At 42.8% G+C, this 14324-nt stretch overlaps 1 protein-coding gene across 7 annotated transcripts in view; it reads right to left on the reverse strand.

Moving 5' to 3' along the window:
- The window catches only part of LOC133367599 (uncharacterized), a 360491-nt gene that overhangs the window by 262981 nt on the left and 83186 nt on the right, over positions 1–14324 (reverse strand). For all 7 annotated transcript variants that reach the window (XM_061591725.1, XM_061591699.1, XM_061591706.1 and 4 more), the window contains 2 exons: positions 4923–4989; positions 4438–4614 (listed from right to left, as the gene is read on the reverse strand). In XM_061591725.1, the coding sequence (XP_061447709.1) occupies positions 4438–4614; positions 4923–4989 (244 nt within the window). The remainder of the gene's footprint in view (positions 1–4437; positions 4615–4922; positions 4990–14324) is intronic.

Consider the following 14324-nt stretch of genomic DNA (forward strand, 5'->3'; position numbering starts at 1 on the left):
GCTCGCCTCAAGTCGAAATCAACTTGAAGGCACATAACAACCATGATCAATGGTATTGAGAAATCAAGGCGAATCAACAGGTTCACACTCCCCCTGTCTCTGTTCCAACAAAGGTCATCATACAGGTCAACCAAGTCAGTTTCTGTTCAAAAACCAGGCCTGAACCTCAACTGAAATGGATCTAGAAAATCAAGTCTCATCCAAGAGAGCCTGGATCTGGTCAGTGACCACCCATTCAAGAACCTTGCCCACAAGAGAGCATTAGGAGTCAGTAGTTTCAATTTTCTGAATTCACAGAATATTTCTTAAGGTGGGGTCTTACCACCTCCTCCTTTAAGCAAGCAGGGACCATTCCCTCCCATACAAGATAGGGCAAGAGAGGCTTGAAGGCGCTTCTAGGATGATGTGTAAAAATGCCAATTGGGTTTGCCCTTGCACTATTGTATAGGTGGGCACTAGCATGTAACAGCTCTGCAAGATGCCATGATCACATGGGAATAGCATGGCTTCCAAATCCCTCCTTGGTGCTTTTGATGTTAAAATAAATGTAATAATCCCCTCTTTCTCTTTGGAAGGAAGAAAGGATTTACTTTGAGCCAGATTTCATCAGCAGGCCTCAACTATGAAACTTGTTTTCAGTGCTAGGCTGAGCACAAGGAGCCTCAATCCTCAATGCAATCAGCACTTGCTGATCTGGGTGCTGCTAATGCTACAAAATGTCATAAGGCATGCTCCATAGAGATGCAGAAAGAGAGCGGCTCCCCCTGTGTTCATTGTGTTTTTGCCACCCACAGGACAGTTTTCAAATAGGAACAAAAAGTATGGGGTGTGGTTTTAGTGAGTGCCCCACTACACACACATCTGTGGCTCAGTTTCTCAACACGTGAACAATACAGAGTGGAAAACATTTATAATTAATGTTTACCAACAACAATGTTGCCTTGGTTTTCATGTCATCTTGACAAACAGCAAGGATAATTTTACCCCATGTCAGGTGCAGATGATTGTCTGTATCCACCCAATGTCCTGGAAACTATATATAAGAGTAACAAAGGGCAAATACAAGTGATCATTTATGAAACGATCTCATCAAGATGTTTTGATAAACTGGTCATGTGTATTGTCCAGCCATGAAGTGAGGAAAATCATACCACAATTCTGCTTTTGTAGATATAGAAGATTCTCCACGCCAACATAATACAGATGACAAATTTACCAAATAGTTATATGCACATTGTGGTATGTTACCACAGCAAATAACCTTCTGTAATCACCTACAGAGAGCAAGACAAAAACCTCCATTTGCACCACTAATTATTTCCAAAGCCATGAGCATCTCTCTATGCAGACTGCCTTTCATCACTGAACTACCACCAGGGCTTAATACTCCATTTTGGAATATGATTCAAAACGAGGCCCGAGAAAAAGAAAGCTAGCCAGCCAACCAAACTCACACACAAGTGTCTTATGGGATTTCAACTGAAGGGCAGAAACGTCTTAAATCAGGATGGGTAACCTGTGGCCCTCCAGATGTTGTTGGACTACAGTCTGCTATGATGGCTGGGGCTGGAGCTATGATGGGAGCTGGAGTTCAACAACATCTGGAGGAGCTCAGGTACTCCACCCCAGATCCAAATTGTTAATGAAATAAGGTTCAAGGCGTGCAAGCCAGATGGCAGAGCTCTAGCTATGGTGCTCAGATGCAGAAGGGGATTGGGTTCTTATTTAACAGTTGTACAGAAAAGGGGATTTCAGCAGGTGTTATTATTTATTAAATTTATATCCTGCCCTTCCTCCTCAAAAGGAGCCCAGGGCAGCAAACCACAGGTGAGAAAACAATAAAAAAACTTAAAAACAAAACATCTTAACATGTGAATTTCAACAGGCATATCAACATCTTCTATAACACTAGTAAAGGTGCAGGAGCAAGGCTGGCCCTACCATTAGACACAGGGCATCATGACAAAGTACCAAAGTAAAGAGAGAGAAGTAGCATTTGTGGGATATTCTCATGTTGCAAAATAATTTACCAGACCTTGGGTACTCAGGACCTTGACTGAGAGGCAGCACAATTTGCTGTTCTGCTTGAGGCATCACACGTCTCACAGTGGCCCTGTGAGAAGCCCTCTCCTCTTTATGCCCTGCCCATCTTAATCCCAGCACCTGTCTCATTATTTTAAATAAACCTAGCTCTAGTAGCTCCATCCAGCCCAAGCCCCACATACGGGGAAATTGGCAACCAGGCTTAAGTCCCGTTACCTTTTCTTCATTATTAATAGTTACTATGGAGAGGTCACTGAAGGTGCAAACTCAGCCTTAAATCTGACAAAGCTTGTTTTTAAAACAAAAACAAACAAATTGGGTCCAACCTCGAGGCGCGATTAACGGTAGACTAAGCTGCCCTCAATCCTCTCTCCCTTGATCCACCCTCAGCAAGAGGCATGACCTCCCAAATTCCGATTAGCTGCAGCGGCATGAGTGGTGGCGGGAATCCCATCTGCGCCGCCGCTGCCACACCCGCTTGCCAACCAAGCCCCAGGATGGGGGGGGGACTACCAGGCCTAACTTCTCCAGCTGTTCTGGCCCCCTCTGGGACTACCCCAGGCTGGCCCGGGTGACTGCTCTAATTCCTTCAGGTGCTGTTGGCACAGATCCATCCAAGCGATGGAGGATTGGCGAAGCCATGTGCCCAAAGGGGTAGGGCGCAGCGTGACTTCTTCTCCACGCAAGGGCAGGGGCTATGAGAGGACGGGAAGGGAAGGGGGTAAAGCCATGAATAACTTCCTCCTGGGAGGGCTGGAGGGCTTGGCATGGTTCGTGGCGCATCCTGTAACTCAGGGCAGGCCAGAATTCCTACAGACTCACACCCTGGAAGCTGACATGTGAAAGGAGAGAGTCGATATCTTTAAGAAACAAGCAAAAACATGTCCCACTAGGGATCCTACAACTGCCCAACAGGCAGAAATTCCATGCATGGTTTCCCCATCGCGGTATTTCCATGCTGAAAAGGGACACCTGCCGGACTCCTGCCACTTGATGGCAAAGAACTTCTCCTGGGGAATGGAAACGTGATAACTGATGGCAACATTATTATTACTATTGTTAACAATCGTGTTCTGCTTCAGTGAGGAACTGCAGCACTACCTTCGAAGGTTCATAAGAAGTTCTTATGCACCCCCTTATTGCCTGCATCTGGGGCGCACCCGCCCCATCATTCTACCCTTGGTACGCCACCACAGCTGAATATCAGGAAAAACTTCCTAACTGTTACAGCAGAACAAGAATGGAAACAAGGGAGGTGGTAGGCTCTGGAGACATTCAAAAGGCAGCTGGAAAGCCATCTATTGGGTAATGCTTTAACATGGATTCCTGCATTGAGCAGGGGGTTGGACTAAATGGCCTTAGAGGCCCCTTCCAACTCTACTATTCTATGACTGTATAAGATTCTATAAGAAGTAGATGTATTTATGCACACTTCTCTTCAGGCATGCTGACATTCAGAGCATGGCTTAGGGCAGGGACAGGGAACCTGTGGCCCCCCATCAGCTTTGACTGTTGGCTATGCTGACTGGGGATGATGGGTGTTGCAAGTCCCGCAACATCTGGAAGGCTGCAGATTCCCCACCTCTGGCCTAAAGGCAAAGAACATGCTACTGTGCAGATGCTAATCAAGTCTGGGTATGATCAATACACGGATGTAGACCACCTGGGAACCCTATGTAAACCGATTCATGTCAGAAGAAAGGTGGGATAGAAATGTACAAAATAAACAAGTTTACAAACAATATGGGCATTATAGAGGTTAGACAATGCTATATAAAAACTAAGCATTAAACTCAGAAGCTGCAAAACAAGGGCCTCATTAATAATAATAAAGGAAATGCCATTATTGTCACAACAGCAACAAAAGAATGTTAGTATCCTATTACTATATTAGATGACTGATGATAAGCAATTGCACAAGCATAGGTAAAAAGAACAGAATAAATTAAAGGGATAAATGTTGGTTGACAAACAGCATTCAGGTGGCAGCTGCAAGAGGATTTTGCTATGTGATTGATGAAAAAATGTTCCCTGTAACATTGAAGCCAGCACTCTTGAATTCAATGCTCTTTTACTCTTGGCACACCATAGATATTAATACAAGACGGAAGAGGGAACCTTTCAATAAAGTTTCTTCTGTCATTGAGCACCATGAGTTTCCCTAATAATTATGAATGTGATGTGAAGATAAAAGGATTTAAAATATCTTCCAACACGTGTATGTCAGATGTTTTCAGCAGTCATTTTGTCTTCCCAGTTTTAGCAACCCAGGTTTCTGGGGAAGTCTATTGGAACATATTACGATGGAATGGTACACATCATGGAATGCACAGGTTAGATCAAGAACAAAACTGCTGTCACTCAATCTGATGATGATCAAGAGTGAAGGCTAACCTCTTGGTTCAGCTTGGGCTTGCAGCCTGAGTTTTTGTCGGTGAGCTGCAAGGGTGCTATCCAGCTTGTCACGTCTAATAACTTCCTCCTCTGAAGTCAGATATGCTGAAAGATCTGTGCTGCTGATGTTAAAAGCTGGATTTGCAATGCCTTCTGTTGCAACTCTCACATTTTCTCCTATTGAGAAGGGAGGGGGGGAAGGAACAAGGTCAGAAAAGCACTCAAGATAGTGACAAGCAGAAAATTCCTTCTAATAATTCCTTTTACTGAAAGACTTTTGTGTTATGAGCATCAAACGGCACCAAACCAGAATTAGGTTAAAATTAACTCTTTATATATTAAAAGGGGGGAGAATAAATGATTAAAATAATTACAAATTGCACCCTGACAAGCAAGAGCAAAATTTTGCCCACAGCCATTTGTCTGTAATTAGTTAATTAATCCTTACACAAATTATGAGCAATAACTCATCAAGCAAGGCTCACCCATCAGAAATTCAGCCATCTTGGATTTCTTCTGCTTAGTTTGTTTCAGAGCCTTCTGCTGGAACTTCTGGAGAGAAATTGTTAAATGAATAAATTAGTTTAAGAATGAAGATCACCCTTTATGATCCACAACTAACACAGTATTTTAAATATGGGATGGCATTGAAATGTCATTTAATTTACATCTCTGCTAAAGGGGTCAAACACTAATTGAACAACAGAAGTGGAAGAATTAAATAAAAACAGGAGAAGAAAAGTTAAATACTAATGTCAAATGAAGATCACATGAAAATACTTCCTTTTTTAAAAAATCAGTTATAATTAATACAAAGAATCCTCATCAAAGGAAAACTTGCCCTGGATTCAGCATTCAGTGTAAACATTTGGTGAACTGGACATGCATATAGAAAAAAAGCATTCATGGTATGTTTAAAATGGTAAATATATTTTTATTTCCTTTCCTTTCTTCAGAAGGTGGTCATTTGTGTCCTCACCACGTTTGTAAAAGTACGCAAAAGAAAAAGCATCCAATGCTTTAGACATTTTGCCCCAAACAATGAAAACCCAGAAGACAAGACTTAGCTAGAGGAGATTCAGAACACAGTTTCGCAAAAGTTCAAACTGTACTTGGAAGCAGCAGACCCATTTCATTAAAGGTGAGTCTGCTCTAATGGCATACAAACCAGAGAGTGAGACCTGATTTTTAGAGCACAAGAGGTGGGCAGATGAGGGTGGGCAATCCTCCCTCTGCCTTTGGCTGACTTCTGTACAGCCTCTCTCAGTGTTATTTCTCTTTTCCAACCACTCACCCAGCTAGTCTCCCCTATCAGAGGTAAGCCCAGCTAGAAGAAAAGTGTCTTGGGGAGAAGATATGAAGAAGGTTGTGTTTGTTCATTTATTTTCAGCATTTACAGCCAACCTATCTATTTATTAAATATTCAAGGCATCATAAACCACAAGCGAAGTGGTAGATGTGCGGAGGGCACAGTCACCAGTGCATAAATTTTGCTCTCAAAACTGGACCCCTTCTCTGCTTATACATACCTGGGGAAAATCTGAGTTTAAACAAACAGACTTTCTGTCATTGCTAGTACTTTGAACCTAAAAGATATCTTCATCTTAAACCATGCATTGAGTCCACACAAGGAGAGTATTCCTTGTTTCATTCAAAAGTTGCAAAAGCTGGGCCAAAGATATTTATGCAAAACTCTCTCTGTGACAAGTATCTTGGTACCATAAGTGGGCTACACTAAAAAAGATAGTCCTGAACTAATGTAGCAGACTGCCATGCACTCACTTGAAAGCTTTAGGCAATCCACCACCTCTCAGCCTCTGCATGAAAGTATAGGGATAATGCTATTGACCTACCTTATAGGGTTCTTGTAAATATTGTGTATGTGACTCACTTTGAACACTCTAAAGGGTTATATAAATGTTATGTATGGTATTAGCAGGGCAACACTCAGAGCAAAGACAGACATCCATTCTAGGGAATGGCAGAAGTGAGGAGTTTGCTGCATTCTGAGGCATTTGTGTAGAAGGCAGAGAATGTGTTCTAGATAGAGATGGAGTGAATACTGCTACTCAAAGAACAGCAGAAGTGAGGTGGGTACACTCCATAACCAGTGAATGCTGTGTCTTGAATCTGCTCACCCAGTCCCCTGCTACATCATCTCCCTCCCCCAAGATAAAAAGGGGGAGCAAAGGGAGAAACAAAGGTTGATCAAGCAGTGGAAGTTTCTATCAGACACAGGAGAAATCTCAGGCCTCTCTACCAGCTGCAAAAGACACTGACTGAAGCACAAGCCCCACCATCTCCCACTAGATATGGTGTTTACCATGTTATTTCCAGCCTACGAGAAGCCTTCCAGCTGTTTTGAAATTCATTTTTCATGGGGGATGATGGGGATTGTAATTCAGCCCATCATCCCCCCTGGAAGGGGGGGGACATTACAGCCCTGTTTAAGGGTTCAGTTCTCCCATATGATCAGAAACACATGAGGGAGAGGAAAGATGTGTTGGCTCCATCATGTGCCTGGCTCCACAATCCTCCATGAATTAGAGAGTAAACATCTGCAGTGGGAAGCCTGCTGTACTTGTGGAGCTCCTTACATGATTTAGAACACTGATCATGCACAGCCTGCATGAGCACAGCAGTCTCCCTGCTGTACATGTGCTCACCAGCATATGGAAGGCTGCAGGGCCAGGCATGGGAGCATGTCAAAGGGAGCAGGGCCAGCCACTACAACCCCAGTCTCCTTCACATTATTCTAACAACATGGGGGAATGAAATGTCCAAATAGCACTACTACATACCCATCTTTTCCAGTCCAACATAATCCTCCCACCTGCTACCATCTTTACCACCCCAAGGCAAGGCCTTTTTTTAAATATTGGGTGACAAAGGAGGTAGCAAGAGGCAGAGGGATGGACAGTGACTATGCCCTGTGAGTGTCTAGTGAGCACTTATTGAACCCTCTGAAGGATTTGCAAATGTTTGCTAGTAATACTTATGGGGTGCAATTTGTTTTTTTGGGGAAACTGTTGTCTTCACTCTTCCCTAGTTTGAATCACTTCTACCACACCATCTGTCTACAGTACACCCAGAAAAGGGGTGTCTCCTTTTCTAGAGGCAGCCATTTAAAATGTTTTCATGTGCACCCTTTAGAAGCAGCCTAGACCTTTTTAGATGAGTGTGTTCTTGTAAATATGAGCACCATATATGATCTCCATTTACTTGAATGCCTCCTATATATGATCTCCATTCACTTGAACGGCTCTCACTTAAGAGGAGCATTTATTAATAAGATGCTTTCTACATATTACCTCCACTGACCTGAATAGGTTTTTACTGGGACAACTGGGTCAGGCTCATGCAATATAATATGTAACACTATATTGATTCTAGCTAAATAAAACAAATGTCCAAGAAACCATTCCACTGAATAAGGTTAGCAAGGTGTTACCCATCTACAATTGATCTAGATTGTTCAATTCAATGATTATTATGGAAAGAGGCTCCCTGTATTTTCTCATAAGGAATAAAATGAATCCCAATGGACAACAGTAAAAATTACTTTAATTTTACATCCATGTAATAGATTTTAATAGAATCATACATCACTTTAATAGTGGCATATTATAAGTAACATATCTTATCAACACAGTACAATCTACATTACCATCACCTTAAAAGCTTGTTTTCTACTTTGTAACATCTTGGCTGATACAAATAAAGGTATCATTCCACGGTGCCTTTTGAGTTTTGGACTAACAAGGCTACCTAAGATTTTTACATCAACCTCACATCATTTTAATATAAATAGGGGTATTTAAGAACAAAACTGAGCAAAAGAAAAAAGAGGGAAGGCAGGCTTTCATGAAACCCAAGATTTCACAGAAATTGGAATCTATATATTTTCCCAGCAGCCTTTATGTACTGTACTTATATCTACTATATATTATGGAAAGTTGATTGTTCATTATGCATTTGGATACCTCTCAAGATATCACAGCCAAATTTTGCATGATCATTCCTGAAACCAAGGAGCAGGTTTTCATCTATTTTTGATACAACTGGACACCACTGTGAATCAACAGGGTGGATTGAACCTTTCAAAATTGCACTGCTTTTTTATTTCTTAGAATTCCTGAGTAATGCCAAGTACAAGGCTGCTAGCGTTTTATATTAGTGTGGCGGCACCTACCCTGTGGAATTCCCTCCCCTTGATTATTAGGCAGGCAACGTCTCTGCTATCTTTTCGGCGCCTTTTGAAGACTTTCCTCTTTCAACAAGCCTTTTAAGTTGAGACCTATCCCAGTCTGTGTCTGTGTTAGAATTGCTTGTTAATATGTTTTTTAAATGTTTTTAACCCTATTTTAAAAGATGTTTTTAAAGCTTTTTTAAAAAAATGTTTTTAACGTTGTTTTCTTTTAATGTATTTTAAGGTCTGTTTTTATTATGTTTTGAAGTGTTTTTAGCATTTCTGTTTGCCGTCCTGGGCTCCTGCTGGGAGGAAGGGTGGGATATAAATAAAATAATAAATAAATGAAAGAAAGAAAGAAGATGCAATAAGCCTTTAGAAGTCCTTCTTATCTTACTCTGCTGAGCTGAATGGATAATTTACCAGCTTAAAGTTGTTACACATTGGTAGCAGGTTGAAAATTCCATGTGTGCATCAGGTGTGGGCATCACTGGGCACCTGCCAAGGCCCATGTCTCAACAGAGGGTCCACTGCCAGCCCAAAAAGCCCCTTGCTCCTCCTCCTCCTTGCTGTTATTGCTTCCTTGCCTTACCCTCTCTGAGCAAGCAAGCAGCGATTGGAAAAAGGAAAAGCAGCCTGGATTTCACTTGCCCTCATTCGATGGATGACCATACAGCATGGGACAAGAGGAAGACAGGAAATAAGTGGGCAGCATCAACAGAAGTAAGATGGAGTGGGGCACCTTCAGGGAAAAGGGCTCACTGTATTTTTCTTACCCAAGGCCCCCCAAAATTCTGGAGCTGACACCAAGTATACCCTATCTTACGCACCCTTCCCCTCCATTTCCCCACCAATAAATCATTTTATGCGATACGGGTTTTCAAACTATCTTCCCTAAAGGCACATAACAAACTTCAGTGAGGCCACTCCAGAATAAAGGGTATGATGTTTGTGGCCTAAATTTGATAGAAAGGTTTAAGTCACATAGTGCAAAGGCTAATATACTTTTCATTGCATTCCTTAGAATGTGACATAATGACATCCCATGTATCCTTGAAATTGCCAGCATGAATAGAACTATTACAATATCTATTATTATACTTGTTTCTAATTTTCTGTCTTTCTCTCTGTATGGTAAAGAAAAGAACTCAAGGACAAACAGGATTATACAGCCACAAGAGAGGTTATATAGCCAGCATGGATTTTTTACTTAGGGCCTCTCCTAGCAACTCTCAACACCCTTTACAAACTACACTTCCCAGGATTCATAGGTGGAAGTCATAACTGTCTAAAGTGAAATAAAGGTTTGGTGTGGATGTGGCCAGGGACAGCTTGGTTTAAATTTGGTAGGAGGCTACATGTGCCTGCTGTAGAATAAAAAGGTGGGGGAAACTCTGAAAAACAATCATATTGTTTACAATGTTTTCCTTTTGAAAGGAAAGGGGCTTTCCCTCTGCCCAGTGCCCACCCACCCACACAATAATAATAATAATAATAATAATAATAATAATAATAATAATAATAATAATTTATAAGTCGCCTATCTGGCCAATGGCCATTCTAGGCGACGTACAACTCAATTAAAATACATCATAATAAATACAGTACAACAATAAAACAGTAAAACAGTGACAGTTCAGAGTAGCAGGCAATTAGTAAAAAAGATTAACCCTCCCCGGTAGTCCCGAAGGCCTGTCTGAAAAGCCAGGTCTTCAAGGCCTGGCGGAATACATTCAGGGAAGGGGCATGCTGAAGATCATATGGGAGGGAGTTCCAGAGAGTGGGGGCCGCCACAGAGAAGGCCCTCCCCTATCGCTCCCCACCCTCCCCCAGGTCAGTTTCACCTATCCTAAGCAGGATTATATAGGAGTAAATCCAACTGAACTCAAAAAGCATGCAAATGATCAAACCTGCCCTCCCCTCCTCCTCCCTCGTATCCCCTCCCTCTTGCCCCTTCCCTCCCCCTTCCTTTACCCCAACCCTTCCAATCCCGTCCCTCCTTCCTCCTCTCCCTCCTCCTTCTGTCTCCTCTCCCCTCCCCCCTTCTCCTTTTGCTCCTCTATGGTCAGTTTTACTTATCCTAAGCATGGTTGCAAGGGAGTCAATCCCACTGAACTCAATAAGCATGCAAATGATTAGATCTGCCTTTCCCCTCCCCCTCTCTCCTATTCCCCTCCTGCCCCCTCAACCCCTCCCCCTCCAATTCCCTCCCTTCTCCTTTCCCTCTCCCCCCTTCTCCTCCTCCCCCATGGTCAGTTTCACCTATCCAAAGCATGATTGCATGGGAGTAAATTCCACTGAACTCAATAAGCATACAAATGATCACACCTGCCTTCCCCATCCTCTCCTTCCCTTGCCCTCGCCCTCACCCTCCACTCCTTCCCCTCTCCTCTCTTCCTCCCCTCCCCTGTCCAGGGGGAAGGAGCAGGACACCCGACCTCCTCTCTGAGCTATTGCAGGTGTTGCCACCACTCACCATATGCTCATATTACTCATGGCACATATTACCAAATTCTTCCAAGCTACACAGGAAGTTGATTGGACTGTGAAAGTGCAACCCAAATTGTGTTTGCATTTTGACAAATCTGTGAAAATGGAAATGGACTGCCTTCAAGTTGATCCCAACTTATGGCGACCCTATGAAGAGGGATTTCATGGTAAGCGGTATTCAGAGGGGGGTTACCATTGCCTCCCTCTGAGGCTAGTCCTCCGCAGCTGGCTAGGGTCTGCTCAGCTTACCACAGCTGCACAAGCCAGCCCCTTCCTTGTCTGCAACTGCCTGCTGGGGGGCAACTGGGCTCCTTGGGACTATGCAGCTTGTCCACGTCTGCACAGGTGGCAGGGCATGTAACCCCTGAACCACTCACTGTGGGTGTGATCTTTAGCTGGCCCTTAACACCCAGGAGACACAAGCAGGGATTTGAACTCACGGACTCTGGACTCCCAGCCAGGCTCTCCTCCCCACTGTGCTATACCACATGTATAGGCACATGTTACCAAATTCTTCCAAGCTACACAGGAAGTGGATTGGACTGTGAAAGACCAACCCAAATTGTGTTTGCATTTTGACAAATTTGTAGGGCAGTACAATATCTCAGAGAGGAGGTCAGGTCTCCTGCTCCCCTGGTGCATTCACTATAACTGCCCAATTTCCCTGCTTTTTAAAGTTTGATAGAAATATCTGTTGGCTATAGGTATGTTCTTAAACTGCAAGGTTTTTTGCCTATTAGTGAATTTCTCTGCTTCTTAATCCAAGAGGTAAGAAATGGGATCCTGTAAAAGCTTGCGAAACTCCAAGGGGTTTTTTTGCCTGTTAGTGAATATATGCCATAGTCACAAACAATATTATCTGTCAAAATAATTAAAACTATAATCCAAATGATAGAATAATTATAAGAGATAGTACATTATAATACAGGCACATTAAGACATATACATTTTCTTTATTGAATACTTATTTAAAAGTTCATTAAAGGAAATAGAAAGAGAAAAACAGTCAGCTTTTCTGATTTTAAAAAAATGATTACTCTTTTAGTCATTTTTTGATTTAAAAAGTTTAATATTTCCTAATGCTTCCAAATGGGTGTCATTAACCTTGTGATATTTAATGTCTTAAATAAGCTTCAGTTGCCAATTTGTGTTTACATGGCTTTAAATCTCTATTTTTTTAAGGATACTGAAAATTATTATGTAAATAAACTCCGTTTTGTTGCATTTCAGTTATGAACTGTCATAATGAACCTATTCAAATACAATTAACTAATACTAATACTGCTTGACTTGCATTCTTAATGCATTACATATCACACTGAACACTGGCCTAGATTTACAACATGAGATTTCAAATAATTGTTGGCATTGAGGTACCTCCAGGGCTGAGAAGTTCTTCAGAGGTGAGGCAACGAAGTAGGCCTAAACTCCATGTGATATTGGAGACCCATGAATAAGGTCTCTCTGCGTAGTAGTAGCTATTGTTGTTTTTAAGCATTACTAGCAGCTGCTGGGGCTCAGGAATAGGTCTTTGGTGCTGCAGCAGCAGGGTTAATTCCAGTGGAGGCTGGTGCCCTTTGGGAATGGAAGGGGGGAAGGTAGCAAAGCCAACAGTAGGTGGAACCAGAGCAAATGGCTGACAGAGCTAGAGCCATGAAAGGCAGGGCCAACTAATTCTGCTTTGTCCCGATCCTCCTCACTGCTGAGTTTTACAAAAGCAACAGGAGAATAAAAACGAGACTGATAGCCGGTGCCATCCTCTGGATGTAAGTAAGGCAAGCAGGTGATGGCTTGCTGAGGGCTGACTGAGCTTGATATGGCAGTGCCCCACTTGCCCTAATGTGCCAGCTGTTGGCAGTGGGGCAAGGGCAACTCCTGTTTTGTTCTTTTGTTTATGTTCCAGAAGGGAGATAGAGCTAGGGTCCTCCAGATGGCTAGGCTTGACTACCTTTACCTGTGATGCTCTTACCTGTGATGCTCTGACTAACTTCCTTCCTTCGCAGACTGATATGCTTAGGGAAGCTTATCTGCCTCTCCTCTTTCTGCCCTTTCCTTCCTCTCTTCTTCAACTGTCCAAGAGAAAGGAGACACCTTTGTCTCTGCTCTCTCCCTCCTGAGTAGGGTTGCCAGGTTCAGGGCCTGAGACTGATCTTGTACCTTTAGGAGAAGAGAAAGTCAGCCAAGTGCAAGAGTTCTTGCAACCCTGTAATGGGAAACACCACAAGGTGGAATTCTTTAAAAGTTGTGCAGGGGGAAGGGAGAATTCCACCTTGTGGTTTTTCCCATTACAGGGTTGCAAGAACACCTTGGCTGACTTTCTCTTCTCCTAAAGATACAGGATCAGTCTCAGGCCCTGAACCTGGCAACCCTACTCCTGAGCCATGAGGGCAACTCCTACGTCTGGACGTTGTGCCTCCAACAGTTAGTTAGAACTAGGTATGCCTTTCCCATCTACTATGCATTTCTATAAATAAAGTAGCTTTTCTTATGTTACTAAGTCGTAAGTCTCAGTGATCTCAATGCAGAGTAAAAGCCTGCTACTTAGGTAAATGCACACACTGGCACACACGCATCTCAGACCGTTGACGATCTCTGCTAATATCTATACAAATTTACATAACACCAGCCTCCACTGGTTAACTCTCCCCACACATACACACAATTTCCCAGTAAAAAAAAGAGTCCCAGTTGCTATTCATCTCACCAGTGGAGGGGAACATACAAGTACCTGTAAGTTTTGCCCCAGGGGACAAATAGTAGCTGTGGACAATTTTCATTGGGGTAATGGCCTAAGTAAAAGGCTTAACCCCACCTTTTAGGAGTCCATTAGTCTTTGGTAATGGTCATCTTGGAGAGCAGCATGTGCATGCTCCGCTCTCCTCAGGGTTAATGGACAATATGCAAGAATCCCAGACAAAGGAGGAGGAAGAGAAAGCCAGGTAACTCCACCCTTTAGGAAGTTACATCACTGGTAAACAGGTACATGGGATATTTTCTAAATATCCCTTAAAGGGAACGTGCAAGTTTGCTTATTCTAACAGTGACCTCTACTGATGTCAGAGCATAACTGTGAGGGTTTGAGGCCTTGTGCTCTTACTGTGTTGCACACTTCTTTAGCAGTAGCTGCAGGGGGGGGAGAGAAAGAGAGAAAGAGATGCTTATATTTAATATTCATAGATGGGGCCTGGATAAGGTAAATTCATTTTGA

The sequence above is a fragment of the Rhineura floridana genome, chromosome 1 (genome assembly GCF_030035675.1).
Source record: "Rhineura floridana isolate rRhiFlo1 chromosome 1, rRhiFlo1.hap2, whole genome shotgun sequence".
NCBI lineage: Eukaryota > Metazoa > Chordata > Lepidosauria > Squamata > Rhineuridae > Rhineura > Rhineura floridana.